Below are 19,346 nucleotides of genomic sequence, written 5' to 3' on the forward strand. Positions count from 1 at the left end.
CGAGAAGTATCAATCGATTGCCTTAGTAGATATTTACTGTTAAAGCGATCACTAACATGTTAATAATAGGTATGACGTTTGCATATTGAACGGCAATTGGAAGGAGTTCACCTAGGAACAATCTAAAATAATAGAGGTAACTTTATAATATTTAACTTACATCGCTTATGCTCGTAGCTTTATTCATTCCAAAAGTCTACTTTATTTCTTAACAAAATTTACTAATAATAGGTATAAAAAAAATTTCACTTTCTTACTTTCGTGTTCTTAACTCTACCTATATATAGCATTTGTAGTAAAATAAAAAAAAACAATACTTACATGTTTTCACCTCTCACACCAACAATATATCACTGAATGTAAATGAAAAGGTGCTTCTATTGTCACAAACATGATACTCAAATTTGTGAATGCGTAATGTCCTGTGGGGCAATATTTCAGATTTCGGAGCATACCACGCGCAGCCTGTGATAAATATGTAAATCCTGTTTGCTTTTGCAATATCATGATTAAACGACACTCTGTTATGACAAAAAAGAGTTCATTAAATTTTGTTATTGTTACTTAATTATCAGTTTGATGGTAATAAGAGTCTACTTTAATTATAAAGTTTAATTAAAAACTGAAACTATTTTTGCTGATAAATTTCAGTGAATTTTTATTAATATTTCATGATAATAAAGACATTAATTTTGTCGATCATTTTATACCTTTTTGTACACAATAGACTTGAATATTCTTTTTTTTTTTATTTATAAATAAAATTTGCTTTACATCTTAAACGTTTTATGGGTTTTATTTAACTTGGGTCTCTATTTAATCTAAAAGAAAAAATATTCATGTCTATGATTTTCATTAAGGTTTTGCGACCAGGGGACATTTTGCAAAAGAGACGTTTTGCGCCAAAGCCATATTACTCTGTTTTGTTATAAAGGTAGTTGTATATGGTTGTGAATAAAAATCAATATTTTAAAAATTCTTCTTTTTATTTTATTTGTATAAATAACGCCATATTACTGATATTATACTATGATCACTTGTTTTTTGCTATTTACAATACAATATACTACAGCAGTCTTTAAAATTTTATTACATTTCTATACACAGAATAACGAACAGGCAATAGTAGTTCAATTACATTTGGTATAGCACTTAAAACTAATAATTACAATATTTACAGCGGGTTAGGAATAAAATCTACATATTTTCAAACTTCTGACTGGAAGGTTGGGTCACGCAGGACCCATTTAGACTAGGTAAGCTTGCACGGTATTGCCCGTGTCTACTAAAGGGGGAGGGGGCGGCCATTGCCTCATTTCCCTTCGTCTACCTGGAGCCATGCCGTGCTCTAACGATGAATAGTCAGAATCTATTGAGGAATAAATATGATCTGATATGGGCCTGCCGTCCGGCCCGTACACGACTCCTTGAGTCTGCCGAACAGCTGACGGCGACTGCCGCACTTCAATACTATACTCAGGAGGCGCACTCACTCCTTGACCACCCAATACTGGGGATTTATCAGGGAAAGGAAGAGTGCGATTCCCGCTATTAGGCACGGATGAATCTAACGTGTAAGTGTTAATATTTTTCCTATAGTTATGACTTCGCCCTTTGTGATTAGGATGTGACGAGTCTGGCATTACATATCTCAAGCGCTCCCAAAATCTTTTCTGGTTCAATCTCAATCGGAAACCAGTTTTCATGTACGGACGCAGATCATGATCACAAAGGGCGTCCGCCACGACAGTACAGTCTTCTATTAAAACTAATTTATAAATGCAACCTTTGAGCGCGTCATGCAATCCCTGGCGGAATTCGTATCGGGACCATTCTGTCTGTAAGAAATTTCTCGTCAGGACTATTATTATTCGTTTCGAAGCCTCCGCGGCCTCGACGACCGGCGGCGCGCACTGCATATATTGAGCACCGTGATGCGGAATGTCTCTATAATGAAGACAGAGATGATACGATGGATTCCCATTTTCTAATTTCGACGCCAGCGATTGCACAACGAATTCTTCGTCTTTTGGGCTATAGCATACATATGCATCATACAATTTATCGCTATTTTCTTCAAATGCCCCAGCAAAAGAAAATATTCTAATTCCACAATTTGTATATAACCAAACCCTCAATGAGTCTCTAAAAAGAAACAGTACCACGAGCGTCAATAAAATTAACATAAAGCCGGTAAGTGTTAAGACCATCACGGGAACATAGTTTGAAACCAACATATTTCCAATGACTGAATTATCGGCATAATAATCGCTGCAGGCAGTGCCGTTTAAATTGAGCTCTTTTTTCTGCGGCGGTTTCGCCTCTCCATTCCAACACCATACATCGGTTATGTCGATGATTTTTTGCGCATTCTCTGCCAAATATGCAGTTAATTCCTGCAGGTAGCGACATTTACATGACCACAAGTTGTTTCCAAGAGAAAGAGCTTTTAAGTTGGGGTTGTTATTGAAATTCCATACACCAAAGTCGACTAATCTATTGCCATCAAGTCGTAAAGATTCTAAAGATCTTAAAGAAAAGAATGTAATATTTGCAATATGACTGATAAGATTATTTTGTAAAAACAATTCTTTTAAATTACTCAACTGATGAAATTCGAATCCCTTCAACTCTTTTAGCTTATTGTTACCTAAGTGTAATATTTGTAGAGCATTAAGACCAGCAAATGTTCGATTTTGTATGCTATCCACATTACTATTATTCACATACAGAGATCTCATTTTTTGGCGGCCGATAAAAACATGATTTTGTAACTCCCTTATGTTATTTCCATCTAAAAATACCTCTGTTGCGTCCATGGGTATTTTATTGGGTATCTCCATAGAGGATTGACCGGAACAATCTACAACATTGGTATTCCACAAAGGGTCATGATAACAGGTACAATTTTGGGGGCAAGTCATTTCACAATCACAGGCATCGTAGTCACAACAATGACATATGGCAAAACAATGTGTTTCGTACTTACATAAAAAGTCTGTTGTCTTAAGATTAGTTAACGGCACATGTGTTCCACTGCGACTATTTGTCATTTTACACAAAACATTTTCTAAGTCCATCACACGTGGATACTGCCGCATTGCCGTCATATTGTTTATGATCGGTAACCACTCCATAGTACAATCACACTGGAACGGATTACCTCCGATGTAGAATTCAGGTAAGCTTTTGTTTTCCGGCACTGTTGATAAACGTAAACTATTTAAATCTAAATGCACTAGTTCATTCGCATACATGTCCACTCGCGTCAAGTTTTTCTTGTCAAAGAACGTATTCACTTGAATATTGTTCAAAAAGTTATTATTTATAAACAATAGTTCAACACTATTAGGAATAGCCATAGCTGAAATGTCCACTATACGATTATGACTAACGTCCAATGTCTTTATACGAATTTCATTTTGCAACTTGTAGTAATTGCCTAAATGTTCTATAAAGTTGCCGTGAATGTCCAACCACTTCAAATTACTAGGCACAAATGCATAGTCAAACCACACTAGATGATTTTCCGATAAGTTGAGCCACAAAAGACTGGCAAGCGTCGAGAAGACGCCGTTAATGTCGGACAGGAAGTTGCCATCCAATCTTATTGCTTCCAGCTGTGTGTTCCGGCTAAAGGTTCCTCTTTCGATCGATTGGATTTTGTTCTTAGCGATATTGAGCACTTGCAAGCTCGGTAAGTCCCAAAACATGCCGACGGAAAGATTTCCAATTTGGTTGTCGATCAATCTTAGCCCTGTTAATTGGTTAAGGTTTTTGAATGAACCATTTCTGAAGTCCGATATTTGATTCTCCCCCAAATCGAGTGTTTTGAGAAAAGATAATTCCCAAATTGCCTCGGGCACATCCATTAATTGATTTGAACTCAAATCCAACTCTTTTAAGTCTGAACAGTTTTTGAAAGCTTTCCGGTCAATGTTTACTAACAAATTGTTGTTGAGTGTCAATTTGTTAAGTACAAATAACCCGTTGAACAAATTTTCATCTATTGTGTGAAGTCTATTCTCTGCTAAATTTAATGTGTGTAAGTTATACAATGGCAAGAAGGCATTGTCTTCAATGTAGCCAATAGAATTGTTCTTTAAGTTTAACACTTGCAAAAAGAATAAATCTTGGAATGTCTTTCCGTCGATTCTAGTTAAAGCATTGTTCGATAAATTCAGTACAATCAATCTTATCAGACCTTTAAATGTACCATCATCAATATGATTACTCGTTAGTTGATTACTAGACAGGTCCAAAACAATTAATTCATCCAAGCGGTGAAACACACCTCGAGCTAGTTCATAAAGCGAGTTGTCATTCAAATATATCTCCCGCAGTTCTCTAGCATTATTAAAAAGTCCTTCAGGTAATGTGTGCAGACGATTGTGCGATATGTTTAAAACTCGAATATTTAGATTTAATACTTCACTTGATATGTCACTGATATTATTATGTTGTAGATATAAATGGCTCAAGCTTCTTAGTTTGAGCAACTCTGACTCCTCTGGTAGGGTTTTAATCTCGTTGCGGCTTAAATCCAAGCTATTTAAACTTAAGCCACAGCCTTGACCGAATCCAAGTTGACCAACTGTTCTAATTCGGTTTTGGGTTAGATTCAGCGTGGTCAAATTTCCCAATGGACAGAAGACGCCCGAAGGAATGAACTTTATGTTATTTTGAGCAAGATCCAACGATTCCAACTTTGTCAATCCATTGAAAGAGTTCAAAGATAACTCTAAATTCTTGGTATTACTCCATTCAAAGTTCTTTGAACGAAGTTTCAGCCTTTTTAGTTTATTCAAGTCTTGAAAAGTGTTGTCGGGCACATTGAGCAACTTGCAGTTGCTTACTGTAAGTTCACTGAGACCCGCGACGCGTGAAAAGTAGCGGGCTTTTAGAGAGCTTTCGAAAAGAAGTAAATGGTTACACTCGATGGAGAGGCGACTGGTGTCGGGTGATACTGATGCGATGCTGCCTCCATCGCCGTCAAGAGTCCGTGTTCTACACAATACACTATTTTCAGAGTCTCTGTCGGATAGTCGGACGCACTTGTCACCGTACGGCGGCAGCGACCACCCGCCGTGCACAAGCGCAAAAAATACAGCCAGTATCTTGTACATTATCACAGATTTTTCATTTCACTTCGAAACGTCTCATAAACACTCCCCGTGGGTCGATATCACCATTTCCGAAACAAAGTACGTTATACACTCGCGCTTTGAAGAAAAACTTAGCATTTCACTGCACTGTAGTCCTTTTTGAGAGTTCAATCCATAAGTGATAATGGAGATGATTGTTATCACTTGTTAAGGTGGGTTTGTCGTTTGAGATGTATTTTGTGTTATAAATATTGGATGCGTGTAGCGGAGTCGTACTGTTGAGAGTAATACGTGTGCTCCGCAGCGCGTTAGCGTTGTGACTGTCAAGCGTAGGGCTCGGATCACGGAGGTGGCATGTGGCAGAGGGGAGGCGCGACTTGGCCCCGCGCGGTCGCCCCCCGCAAAAGCTTGCTGAGGCATTCGGTAGAGCATGCAGCGACATCTAGTAACCGGTAGCCAAACTGGAACACTTCGCACATTTAAAGTTTCTCATTTAAAATTATTGCAAGTAGTATCATTATACACTTCTAAAGATGTTTTGTGTTATTTTTGATTTTCTGATTTTATTTTTAACCATGATTTGAAAGTTATTCTAGAGGTTATAAATTTAATAAAATTTTGTTAAGTCTTCAAGTTTAAATTATTTTTGTGAGAACTGATGTTTAACAAAAACCTCAAATACTTTTGTTTTTGATAGCTATTAAATTATTAAGCTATTAAAAAATATATATATATTCTTTATGATATATACGTATCATGATGTCTTTACCCTTTAAGAGGTAGACAATCTTGAAAAGAATGAAAAGCCTCCTTTAGCTTTAGGTTATTGTTTATGATTAAAATAGATTAAAACAGTTAACGAAAACCCCAAGTTTTTAAACCTTTCCCTTGATTGACTTTCACGATCTGCACAGGAAGAGAATCAGCTGGCACACAGGCTGGGTTTTCTTCGCTTTCATACCACAAATAATGGATGCAAACTGTTGACGCCACTCGCCGATAGATGGCTGAACATTCGTGCGCCATATTTAACAAACCTTTCTTTAAAAGCATGTTTTGAGCCCCAACGGGCTTCCGATGGAAAATACTTGTTGTCTGTCTTGCTGTCTGAGTGAACCGAAATAGCGTTTGAATTTGAGCGTCTATTTAATACCTACATATACATTTACAACGCCTTTATCCCACACGGGATAGACAGTCATATTGACTAAAGTCACAAGAGCCGATTGCTGTGCTTGGTTAAATTGCTGAAGTGATGGTTTAAAATTATGAATACGGGTAGGTTATGAGCTCAGCATAATCGCCCATTTTTCTAGGCAATGTCAAGTCTTCATTTGATCTACACGGCAAGAAACACACTATAATTTTTTTTCTATTGGCCACCATGGAAGTTATTAGTCCATTTCAAAGACTTGCATTGTGATTCCTGGCACCAATAGAAAAAATAATGGGACCACTCCATCTCTTCCCTATGGATGTAGTAAAAAGGACTAAGGGATAGTCTTGTAAACTTGGGATTTAGGCGATGGGCCAGCAACTTGTTCTCTATTTGAATCTCATTTCTAACATAAACCAAAAAACCAGCTGAACGTGGCCTATCAGTCTTTTCGAGACTTTTGGATATTTTATATTTATGTAAATATACAAAGGATAAAAAATGTAAACAAACTAGGTTATTCCTAAAAAAAAATAAGTAAGTACTAGCAGCAATTACTCATCAATAGGTGGGTCTGTTTCTCAAAATAATATTACAAAGGGATTAAAAATTTTATCTGTAATTTTGTAAGTCTCTAACAAATTGGCGTTTAAAAAATTGTTTCACATCTCATTCGATACGAAGATTGCAAAAAACATCAGCAGCCCACCACCATCCCTAAATGCCTTCCGTTTAAGATAATTACCTCTGTTAAGATATCTGCAATTCATAGAAAAAGTTGGCGTCACACATAATCTACTTAAAATTTTTGTCCACCTACAACTAATCCTTCCGTCCGGATCAAAATAAAATAAAATAGGTGATATTAGTTTAATCTTTTCGGTTTACATCTTTTACCTAATAAGTGTTTCTCGGTATTTTTTTTAATTCTCACTATTTTAATGGACTGACTCATTCAAAGTTATGGGAATTGATATTGTCGTCCTAATTTTTTCTATTGTTGTCTGGTCGCATAAGCTTAAAAGAAATAATGCCTTTCTATTAGTTTAAGGCTTTGACCATTTAAAAACAAAACGCAAAGACCCCAAGAAAGCGCATTACCTGCCAGCCAACAGTGCGACATCGACAATCACATCGCTTTTATAAAAGATTTTGACTTTCTTTGTGTTTGTTTGTTTTATTTTGTAAAAGTAAAAAGCTTCGCTTTCGTGTGAATTTCCAGTTAAACTATCGAAATCAGACTGATAGTTTTTCCGTTACAAACCAAAATACCAATATTTTCTCTTTATAATATTTGTTAGTATTTTTTTTTTAAATGTTAACAGTTATAACGTAGACTCATAGTCCCGGATTGGGGACAATAGTCCCTCTCTTGCCGGCAACGCCCGTAATGTGTTGACATCGTTACAACCCCGCAATAAGAGCCACAATGCAGATAAGATCAGTGTTTGGATTCTGTGGGGTTACATTACAAGGCTAGAGTTATATGGAAAAGGATTTCTTGATAAACTGTTTTTTTATTTTTTATTTCTGTATACAGAGCATTCAATGAAACATTTTATCAAATTACAAATACAATACAAACAAAAATATATTTTCTCTTTATTATATTTTATTACGAAGAGCAAGAGCTGTTATGATTACAATATATGACAAAAAGAGTTATTTAAAAAAGCCAGTCATAGGTCCCCACAGTTAGAAATACAATTACGTTAAACGCTAATTGTTGAACCTTGTCGAATAACCAAGCTATGGTATATAATTTTTACTTATCTGCTTCTGCATTTGTGATAAGTTCGTATAGTACATGGACATAAAATCATAGTCAAAAATCTTCTCTTCAGAAAGGTGAAGATGTAACCGGGAATATACAGGACATACCTAACTTAACCCGGCTTATAATAAAAAATCTCAAATATCATACAACGCGAATGTTCAAAAGTAAAAAATAATGGTCGAGTCATCGGAATGTTAATACTGCAAGTATTTTGCATTGCAAAAAAAATATACCTCCCTACCTAAAAAAGTAACCTTCCTAATCGACTTTACTTAGAAGTAAGTAAAGATTCGAGAAGATCCGAGAAATCGAAGGCAAACCAGACATAATTAAGGAGATCAGACATAGAGACATACAAAAAATAAAATAAAGAGGGTGACGCCGATGGTTTGAGTAAAAGAATTTGCTACAATTGTGTTATTGTAAAAATGTTTTGATCAGATGTTTTTTTATATCTTTGTAAATAATGGGGTAAAAAGAGCTTAGCGTGCAGATTGTAAAAGTCTATCAAGGGAAATACTTATGAACTTGAGATATTTATTTTAGGCGATGGGCTAACAACCTGTCATTATATTTGAATCTCATTTTTATCATTAAGCCATACAGCTACACGTGATCATACAGTCTTTTCTAGATTATTAGTTCTGTCTATTCCGTCAAGGATAAAGACTTGATTGCATGTATGAAGCTTACTTCATGAAGCGAAATCTCAATCCAAAAAAATCTAAAGGACAAAAGACAAAAAATAGGATCTTTCTTTAAATTCTATTGCTAGTCCCATCTTTTTTTGTTGCATGTTTGTAGATAATTTTTCTTTTTTCTTTTCTCTTTATTGTGGCGACATACAGTCTTGAATCGAATATTTGTTCCTAAATTACTACTTGAAATAAAGACTCTGAGTGCCTTAAATGTGTTATGAAATTCAAAACATTTCTAGAACCAGAATATATTTATAGAAACCTACTCCACACTAAACGATCACCTCAATACGCAGAATTTCTCCCCGCGTCTTTCGGAAGCACTTCCGTTCCGCAATACATTATTATACGACTTGAATCACAATACACCCTGTAAGAGTAATCTGAGAAACAGTCTATAATTGAGTTCGGTACCATGGGTCTAACTGTATGCAGCGATGTAATATTATCCTTGTTATGTTGTTATGACATTTTATTTCTTAGATATGATCACGCCTCTTTCCAAGAGCGCGGCAGACTAAATCTTTTCACTTGTTACGATACCTGCATACTTCTTTCGATTAATACAACATAATATTTTTTTTTTTCATTCAAGCTCGTAGCCGCCTTGTGGTTTTCTGCACTTAGAATAGGACACATACACGACTAAGGGGAAGGGTAAAAAATTTGGGATTCTTCTTGTAGACGATGGGCTAGCAATCTGTCACTATGTAAAATTCTATTCCATCATTAAAGCCGTACAGCAGAACGTGACCATTCAGTATTTTCTAGGCGGTTGGCTCTGTCTGCCCCACAACGGTAAAGGGTAAGGGTAAGACGTGATTGTATGTATATATGTATGTAAGATTAAGGGTTTATTCGTCCTACTCTTAACTTTATTATCTCATGTCTCGCCTGTTATTAGGAGTATGAGTATTTAGTAGGTGCCTACAATATGTAAGTATATAGGTAAATTTTCAAGAACAGGTTGTTCAATGGGGTTTAGCAATAACTTGTGTCTGATCTATTTTGTTATTTGCTATAATTCTTTTTACGTGCAATAAAGAGTTTACAAACAAACAAACAAAAGAATTATCACATCGCTATCTCAGTGCTATGCACTTATTTTGCAGTATTTATTCATTTAACTATTTTTATAGCCGTAAATATTCCACTATTACCTAAGTAACACCATTGTCCAATCGATCAATATCAAATCGTAAATTAATAAAATCCTTGAACCATCTTGTCCTTAGACCACTTTCTTTCTCCATCCATATTTTGATATGCTAACATACAAAATATATCATAAACTCTTGATCACTGTATCAGCGTTGCCACAAAGATAGCAGATTTTCAAAGCCATTACGAGTTTATATCAAAGACGTCGGAAGTACGCTCCATAAATGTAACAACGTATATGTGCTTCCGACCCGCTTTTGTCGGATCGTGTGCACGGGCCATTAGAGATTTGCGGTTAGTATTATTTTTGAAAAATGTATTTATACATTCAATATTTAAGTGTGATTTTTACAAGGTAAACTATTGTTCTCATATGTCATCTCATACGTAAAATCATGTCTTTATCACTCGCGGGATATACAGAGCCAATTTGACTGATAAGACTGATACGCCACGTTTAACTGTTTGGATTAATGATATAATTACGATTCTAATAGTGACAAGTTGCTAGTCTATCGACTGAAATAAGAATCGCAAGTTTATAAGCCTTTTCCTTAGTTGCCTTTTCGAATTCGAATTACTAAACATTGAAACCTTATTTCTACGTATCATCCCGTTTGTGTTTTCCATGTGAGGAGTAAATAAAATGAAAGAATTATTTATTCACGGGATTCTAATAAAATTATCAGTCTTTACAAAAAAGAAATTAAATTCTATTTTAGGGTGCTGGAAGTTCTTCAGTCTGATTTCTACTAAGTCTTATTTCAAAATTTATCCTAAATAAATAAAATAAAAGTATCCGTGAGTAATTTCACGTGTTCTAAATAAATTGTACGCTCTCTTACAGTCGGTTGAATACAAATACGTGAGTAAATAAGTGTCCGTCCGTATCGCTTTACGATAATGTTGTATCGCACTTCTCCGAAATTTTGTACATTTTATCGTGGTCCTTACGACTTACAAATTAGAGTTTAGAATAGGTGGCACCCGTGAATAGATTTTGTACGTTGTAGGTAAAAGGGAAATGTCGTTATTGGAAAAACATTCCAGCTTGGCTACCGTTCGGTTAGTCGTATAAAATTTCGTTCCATGTAAAAGGATTTGAGATTAAAGGAAAATTCATTAGTTGGTTTTATTAAAAAACACAAATTTGTTTAAATTTTAAATATATTTCTTATTTCTTTGCTATTTTAGAAGTTAGCTGGTAGAGAAAGTTTTGTTGTAAACTCTAAGGCTCAGAAGTATTTTTAATAAATAAATAAATTAGTAGTTTGTAATTTAAGTAATTTAAAATGACAAACCATTCGTTATATAAATATGATTTTTTATATATTATTTAATTTTCTCTTAAACCCTGAAAAAAATAATATGATGAGTATAAAAATTATTTTGGATGAAATTTAATGTAAAAAATGATAATTAGAAAAGGTTATTCAATTAAAACTTTGAAAGAGACACAAATAGAAGAGGATTTACGAGATAAACAAATAAACAAAACCTCCCCATTTGCATAAACAAAATTAAACCGAGCACCCTCTAATTTTAATTAATCAAGATTAATACAGTTTAGCACTACAACCCCGAGGAATAGTAATTAGTTGATAATAGTATACTTTTTCTTATTTGCCCTTAGAAAGGGAGGCTCGGGAAAACAAAGATTGGAACCCTTCAAGGGCCGTAGGGAGCGTATTAAATTTGCATTAGACGAAATTGAAATGCGCCCTCAGAGTTTGAGTAGACTTGATACTTTTCACACTGACACTAATTGATTTTAAAACTGCCAAAACTGCATTTTGAACATATTACTCCGTTTTAAAACTTCTTATCATTAGATAACACCGTAAATAAATATTACTCGTAGCCTGTTAAATTCGATTTGTAACAAATATTTTTTTAAAGACAAGAAATATTAAAATACACCTTTTTATCAAAACTAATACTTCACAAGTCAAGTTCTCTGAGAGATACTACTCAGATCAAAGCATTTTGATTAAATTTTGTTCAAATATAATTTACTGTCTGTGGTGAACTACAGGATAAGTACTTTGTTTTATCACATTTTGAAATCGTCTGTGTTGCCAGTTAAATTAGTAAAAAGTATCTCGTCTGTCCAATGTCCGATCACTCGTTACGGGGGAAGACTAATAATGCTGTCAATTTTGTTCAGCATCTTCAAGTCACGGTGTTAGCTATTGATTAATTGAATCATTTTTTGCACCCCTTCAAGAAACTGAAGCAGATTCGTCAATTGGCAATGATGACATTCGTATTTTGAGAAGAGCTATTTCATATATTTGGTAGTTTTGTGAGGGTAATTTGCCAAATATAGAGCCATTTTAAATTAAATATTATCTTAACAATATAACAAATCTGAAAAGATAACATATTACAAATTGAGCTAGCAAATAAAGATATACAAATTACAAATTCAATTTTGAATAACTTAAAGGGTAATATGGACAAATTGTACAGGATTAACTTTTTTAAACTATTTTTAGATACGATACAGAAAGTCCATCAGAAATGGTCAAAGTTAATACGGAGTCACGATGTTTCCCGCAATCACGTACTGCGCACGCGTCCCACTCGCTCAAACTATGAAATAGACAGAATGAATAACTTGTAGTAAAATTATTTTATTTACTTGTGTAGGGATTCGACATTCTGTTATTTAAATTAATGACGAAAAAATCTTCCGGGCGGATGTAAATCCGTTAGTAATTCGAAATGAATCTGAATAACCGTGCCGAAATAAATGAGTACAATCTGTCTTATGTAATGATGATGAAGGTATTGTATAATTCAAGCCTATAAATATTGAATTTTAGCCCTCGATAACAGTTAGGTTGACCTGCCACCTGCCAAGGTTGCGGAGATCAGATGGGAGTCGCTTCGTGTAAAAACCTGATTCACCCAATCCAGGATCCAAGATCAAATGTATACCCCAGGATCCTCTCCAGAGTGGTGAGGATGCCAATGAGACTAAAACCAGGAGCAAGAACGTTAAATACATTTTCTAAGAAATACCAAATATGATTTTGTAAATTAGTAGTACCTATATTATTTTCATGTTTTTGCTTAGTTTTAAATAAATATACTAGTTTCAGTAATTCCAAGATAATACCAATCAAAGAACGAAGATAAATAGCAATCTCGTTTAAAAAAATTAATTCTGTGCTCTTTATATTTTGTGTCACTCTACATCACGACTGCTTTTTTTAGTAATTTAATTTACTAACTATTGTGGAGGTAAAGTGGTCTTGGTACAGATAATGACAGGACCAAAAGTCGAAGCTTTGTCATTGGTATTGGTGATAAATTAGTTTTTTTTATTCATTTCGGTTTTATATTTAATTTGATAAAAGTTGGAATAATTATCGTAAATATATTCCACATTAAACATACTTAAATTCATAGTTATGATGTTTATGCTTTGACGGATACATTGCTATATTTAACGATTTTTTGTACGAGTATAATAAATTATCATAGATCAAACAAAATCAACTATTTTTTATATGACCACAGGAACAGAAAATCCGATATTTCAGTTTAGCGGTTGTAAATTATTATTTACCTATAAGCCTATTTTTAGGTACATTTTTTTTCTTTTTAATTCTGAAATTCTAAAAGTGTGACGATGTGAAAATAAAATAAGTACTTAATGATGGAAATAGGATTAATGTTTAAATGTTTACATTCAAATTGCCTCTAAAATAGCTTTTATTAAACAGTACAGATTTAAAAAAAGACAATTGGCATTTAACGCCATCATTAAACCGCGCGTTAAAACTTATGAGTGTTGAAATAAAAGCGGAAATCATCAATCATGAAATGAAACCTGAAAACTTGCTGTTTATTGAGACTCTAAGACTGAAGTAATTGAGTCTAAAATCCCATGTTTTAGCTAAATAACGTCTTAAAACTTGTATGTCTAATAACATGCATTTATAGTTATGCAGTTGAATCTTAATGCTGTTGAAATAAAGATCACGATTTATTAAAAAGTATTTTTTACTCTTACTTTTTATAGCCATCATCTAGGGAATTATGTGGAGAATGTGTCCATTAAGTGACATCCTTACCTACAGCGAAGTTCGTCACTCAGTGACTAAAGACGAAAATAAAATTAATGTTCATAAGGGCTGGCTTTCTAAATTTACTGATGCTACTTATAATTAAAAACTTTATGTGAAAAACAATAACTTCCTTTTATTTAGATTATTATATCTTAATATTAGATTCCAAATCAAAATATTTTCTTTAAGAGTACTTACGTAAGAGGAGCCAGAATGGCCAAGTTAATATCAAATTTCAATTAAATTTTACTTAAATAATCACATAACTTATTAACTTTTTATAAGTAAATAATTAAGAGTTGTTGTTGTTGAGAGATGTTGATAAAATCTGTCCTACTAAGTAGGTAGTTAAAGAATTTAACGGATTTTTACCTCCACTTTGTCCTACCAGTAGAAATGAATAATGGACCTTGATTCTGTCTGTTGAATATAATGTCTAGTATTCGAATAGTTTAGGGGGCGCTGAAGGGATTTATAAATTCCCATAGAAATGGGAAAAATAGGTAATGAGGGTAAGAATGAGCAGACGAAAGCTATTCGATCATAATTTGTTTTGATTAGTAAATTGTGGCCAAACTTTCGGTCGGCTTTCGTAACGTAAACATCAAACATTGTTATTCTTAAATCATATTACAGAAATCTATGCCAAAACATAAACTGACCTGTACGGTCAACAAATTAAGCCAGTTACCGGCGTGACGTGATTACAGCACGTGCCGCGAACGTGACTGAGATAGCCGTGACAGTGGAGACACACCCTTATGAGTCGTTTACATGAATTTAGTTCTTTAACACGAGCGCTTAGTATGGTTGTGGTGCATATGCCACAAAAAGTCATAATTCCATAATACCCATTTCACGCATCCAACATCAAAATTTATGTATAAAATCTTTTTTTACAAACAAATATGTACTTAATTCATTTTGATTTCGACCAAAATTCATGACATAGCAGCAATTGAGTAAGTGAAAAAGTGGCCATATTAATTGTAATCAACATTGAATTTAATGTCAATTTCCCTAAAAGAGTTTTTTGTAAATACTTTCCTGTTGCTGTCAACTTCTTAATGATTTTTTTCCTAAATTCATTTCACTTACCAAAGTATTGATATTATTAAAACGTATTGTTATGATTGAAACAGTCCTACGCAACGACTTTAGATCATTTCATTTTCTAGTCAACACTCAGGCTTATCATACTCATACTAAATTCATGGAAATAACATAATAACGAAGCCTAGCCACTAAGTTCAACTAAACAGTCTATTACGCAATCCCCCATCAGATACAGGAGGCAATGTACGAGTTATGGTAGTCATTTTAGATTTTGTAAGATGTTAGGCAGACAAACAAGACATTGAAATAAAGGGCGCCATATTTTAAGGTATAACAAATCTTAAAAGACCACACGCCATAGTTGACGAAGTTCTACATACATATCTTTATCATCATAGCGTAATCCCGACAAAAAATTCAGTGAAGGCAATATTATAAAAAAGCATGTTACCGAGTACCGACCGACATAATTCCGCTTCTAATTCTTCCAGAGAATTCCCGAAAAGTCCCTTCTTAGATAGCATTCTTGTAACTGTTAGTAACCGTCGAGTATTGATTTTAACTATCCCTTGCGTGAAAGACAAAGCCAACAGTCTCTGAAAGACATAAAGTACCCCTGCCTACAAGAAAAATCCGAAGTTTATTAACCTTTCCCTAAGTCGCATTTACGACATCCATGGGAAAGATATGGAGTGGTCTTATCCTTAAGCGCGGGAACCACACGGCACTCGAAAATTCATATTTATTCAAAAACACCTCAACAACATTTACATTCAATGATTCCGTAATAAAAGTTATCATTTCTCTGAATAAATCATTACTTAGATAATTAAAACATTTATAACGGATAAAAACTACAGCTACCAATAAAAATAACACTTAAACTGCGGGCGGATGTTGACAAAATCTCTTTTAATAGTTCGATCGATTTGAGTTTATTACACTTCAAAGACTTATTTTATATCGCAGTTCCGTATACGAAACTTGACTTTGAATATAAACAATTTGAAATAAAACGTATCTTTAATTTTAATATAGTGTTTTAGTATTTTAATGACGAATTAAGAAATTCTTAAAGTTATACAACTTTTAAATCTTCAAATAGATAAGACGATATTAATACTAGAGACATCCTTATTTTTTACTATGCTTTTTACTACCAAATTATTCTATTAAAACTATTACAAATTCTGTTTCAGAATCTAAGTAGGCTACAGTTCTCTTCATTAATCAAAATTTTAAATTTTGGAATGGATAATTATCTCCTATTTTTCATTGCGTTAGAAATAAGTCAAGAAATCACACAGTAAGGTTATTATCGGAAAAACAAAAACACACTTATATCACTATTTAATACCACTCACAATGAAGCGTATTTATTCTGATTTCCATTTTATTTACACGGCTCTCTGCATACAAGGGAGTAAAATATTTTTTTCCGATCCACACGCTCCGAACAATCCTGTTTTCATTCGACTGTTCGATATTTTAATGTTTGTTTTGAACTGAATCGACTGCAAATTCTAGATTCCCTGTGCAAAACTTTTTTATTTTTTCTAAACAAACTAATTCCAAATTCGGTTTCAAGCAATCCCAGTTTTAATTGTTTTTGTTTATTGGCGATGTTGTGCATTTTGGAATCGAAAATGCATCGAAGAAGATCGGAAAAAAGGTTTAAATTTTAAGTTCTGCTTAAATGTTTAATCATGATGTTGTGAGCATTATTATTTTCATACATACAATGTCACGTCTACATGATACAAGTACTTACTACTGAATAATATAAAAGATAAAATTTTCTACATAACCAAATTAAAAAATCTTGTCGAAAGGTTTTTTAAACAGATATTGATAAAGACATTAATTATAAAACAGTATCTAAAGCTTAAAACCAGTATTTGTTAATTAAACTATCTGCTACTTTTTGTAAAGCCACGATTCCACTGCAGGCACGATAAGATTGAAATATACTAGTAAGATACTTATTTAGAAACAGAAAAAATAATTTAGTAACACATAAAAACAATCCGTTCGAATGAATGTGGCACATTTGACGCGTGTTTTATTGATTAATTCGTTTGTTTTTTTTTTATTTATAATAATCAATCCAATCACTCGGTTAAAGTAATTATTAAGATATTATAACAAAAAGAACATTAAGTAAGTTACTAAGTTATACCCATTTCTTTGGCACGGGAAGGGAAACATCGTGAGGTCGCCAGCGCGTTCAGGAAAATAGACTGGTAACTAGGTCAGGTACTCTTCTGCAGAGACTATAAGGACTCCGAGCCCCGTACTACTGAGACTACTACTACTACTAAGATTTTGAATTGAATTATTGAGGGTTGAGTGTATGAGATGAGAATGGTTTAAGATTAGAGAGAACCTTAATTTCAAAAAAATATATACTCATTTGGGATTATTTATATAATGATTGTTTTAAAACAATATCAGTTGAATTAATAAAACAATATTGGGTTATTAAGATAGCACCACATCTAAGTAAACTGCTTGTATTATTAGATTTCATGATTTCGTAGTACAAAGCGATAAATCTCTGAATCATTGGAAAAATGCCTTATATTATAGGCAGAGCTCTGTTTACAACCAAACGTTGTAAAACTAATCTCCAGGCGTAAGAAATGTATATTACGATAATGTAGTACCTTATATATTGACGCAATTGAAATGTAGTAATAACCGTTTCATGTTTTTTAAAGATGCTCATTAAGTGTGCCTTTTATTTTAATAATAAATTTACGTACTTATCCACTTCTGTGTCCCTTACGGTGTAGATAGAGCCATTAATTTCGAAAATAGAGAAAAGGCAAATCTATTTAAAAACATTTTCATACGCTTTATTACTCACTGTTACCCGCGACTCCACCTCTATATAAAGTACATTTGTGAAGTGATAAATCTTTATAAAATTCTTCACTAAATTTCTCAAGTTGAATGTCAGCATTCTACGAGCAATAGTTCCATTTCAATAGACGTATGTACGAGTATTTCCTGCCAACTGCCAGTCGCTCAATATATCAGTAACGGATAAATATTACAAAAGTTACAAACCAAGGTGTAATACTATGATGATATCTACGCTTTCCTTAAGTTCAATTTTCATAGCAATTTCCAAATATACTTTTTTTGAAAATTTTCAAGCCAAACGTTGTAATCGAAATGCCAGTTAAATAGCTATTTTTACCGAGCATTGTAAGTCATATCTAATGCCTTATAATTCTATTTAAAGAGAAGTTGCATAAGTCTAGCATGTTAGCAAACTCATAGCTAGTTTCAAATAGGGAACACATACAAATAGATTTTTATCAAGATATATCTCAAAATTATTTTTAATTCCAACTTCATTGCGAATAAATTGTTACAGTACAAACATTTCATTTTCATCCGGACGAAACGAAATGAAACAGAAAACTTCATTCTTCCGTCTAGCACGGCCACTATTACATTCAGCCGGATTATATCCAGTAGTAACGGGCAATTCTGACAATAGCAGCGTCCCGACTAGTAGCAATAAATGGTTCAATTTGCGCTAACGTAATCGAGCGTAGAATAGACCAAGCGCCATGAAATTAGAGTATCCTACCGTCATATTTAATCTGTAATGCTTTTTATAATGCCACTTTATAGCCTGAAATGTAATAAAGGGTACTATCTTGCTGTTATAAGTTTTCTGTAAGACGGTAGGTTGAACTTTTAAGGATTTAAAAGAAGAAGAACTTGGTAAAAGGAAGCGCACTATCCTACTTTTTCCTTACTGCTTTATTTATTATTTCCTAAGCCAGAATGTTAAATTGTACAATATTTACAAGAACATAAACCTAAAAAAATGCATGAAAAATTGCTTTTTGGATAACATACACCCAAAACAACTGAACTCATGGATCTGGTATTGTCTAGCTATGATTAAGGCGCCTTAATACAAATAAAAATTTAGTCATTTTTTTACACAGACTGAGTTAGCCTTGAAGTAAGTTCGAGACATGTGTTACGAGTTTCTTAATTCAAAAAAAATGTTATGTTAAAAAGAAAATATAGGATCGTTGAGTTGTATACATATGTACGTATATATAATATATATAGATCCATAACCATCCAATCAGAGAAAATTCGTTTATCATCATGCACTAGCCGCGATTCGAGCCCGGAATCTTTAGCAACCTGTCACTATTTGAATCTCAATTCTATCATTTAGCCAAATAGCTGAACGTGGTCATTCAGTCTTTTCAAGACTGTTGGTTCTGTCTACCCCGCAAGAGATATAGACGTGACCATATGTATGTATGTACTCTATTG

At 33.6% G+C, this 19,346-nt stretch overlaps 1 protein-coding gene across 1 annotated transcript; it reads right to left on the minus strand.

Moving 5' to 3' along the window:
• Nucleotides 1-1,022: 1,022 nt before the first annotated feature.
• On the minus strand, nt 1,023-5,393 carry LOC106139391 (toll-like receptor 7). The gene has a single exon (XM_013340827.2). The coding sequence runs from the start codon at nt 5,124-5,126 to the stop codon at nt 1,248-1,250; it is 3,879 nt and encodes a 1,292-aa protein (XP_013196281.1). The 5' UTR covers nt 5,127-5,393; the 3' UTR covers nt 1,023-1,247.
• Between the last annotated feature and the right edge of the window lie 13,953 nt (nt 5,394-19,346).

The sequence above is a fragment of the Amyelois transitella genome, chromosome 8, assembly GCF_032362555.1.
Source record: "Amyelois transitella isolate CPQ chromosome 8, ilAmyTran1.1, whole genome shotgun sequence".
Classification (NCBI taxonomy): Eukaryota; Metazoa; Arthropoda; class Insecta; order Lepidoptera; family Pyralidae; genus Amyelois; species Amyelois transitella.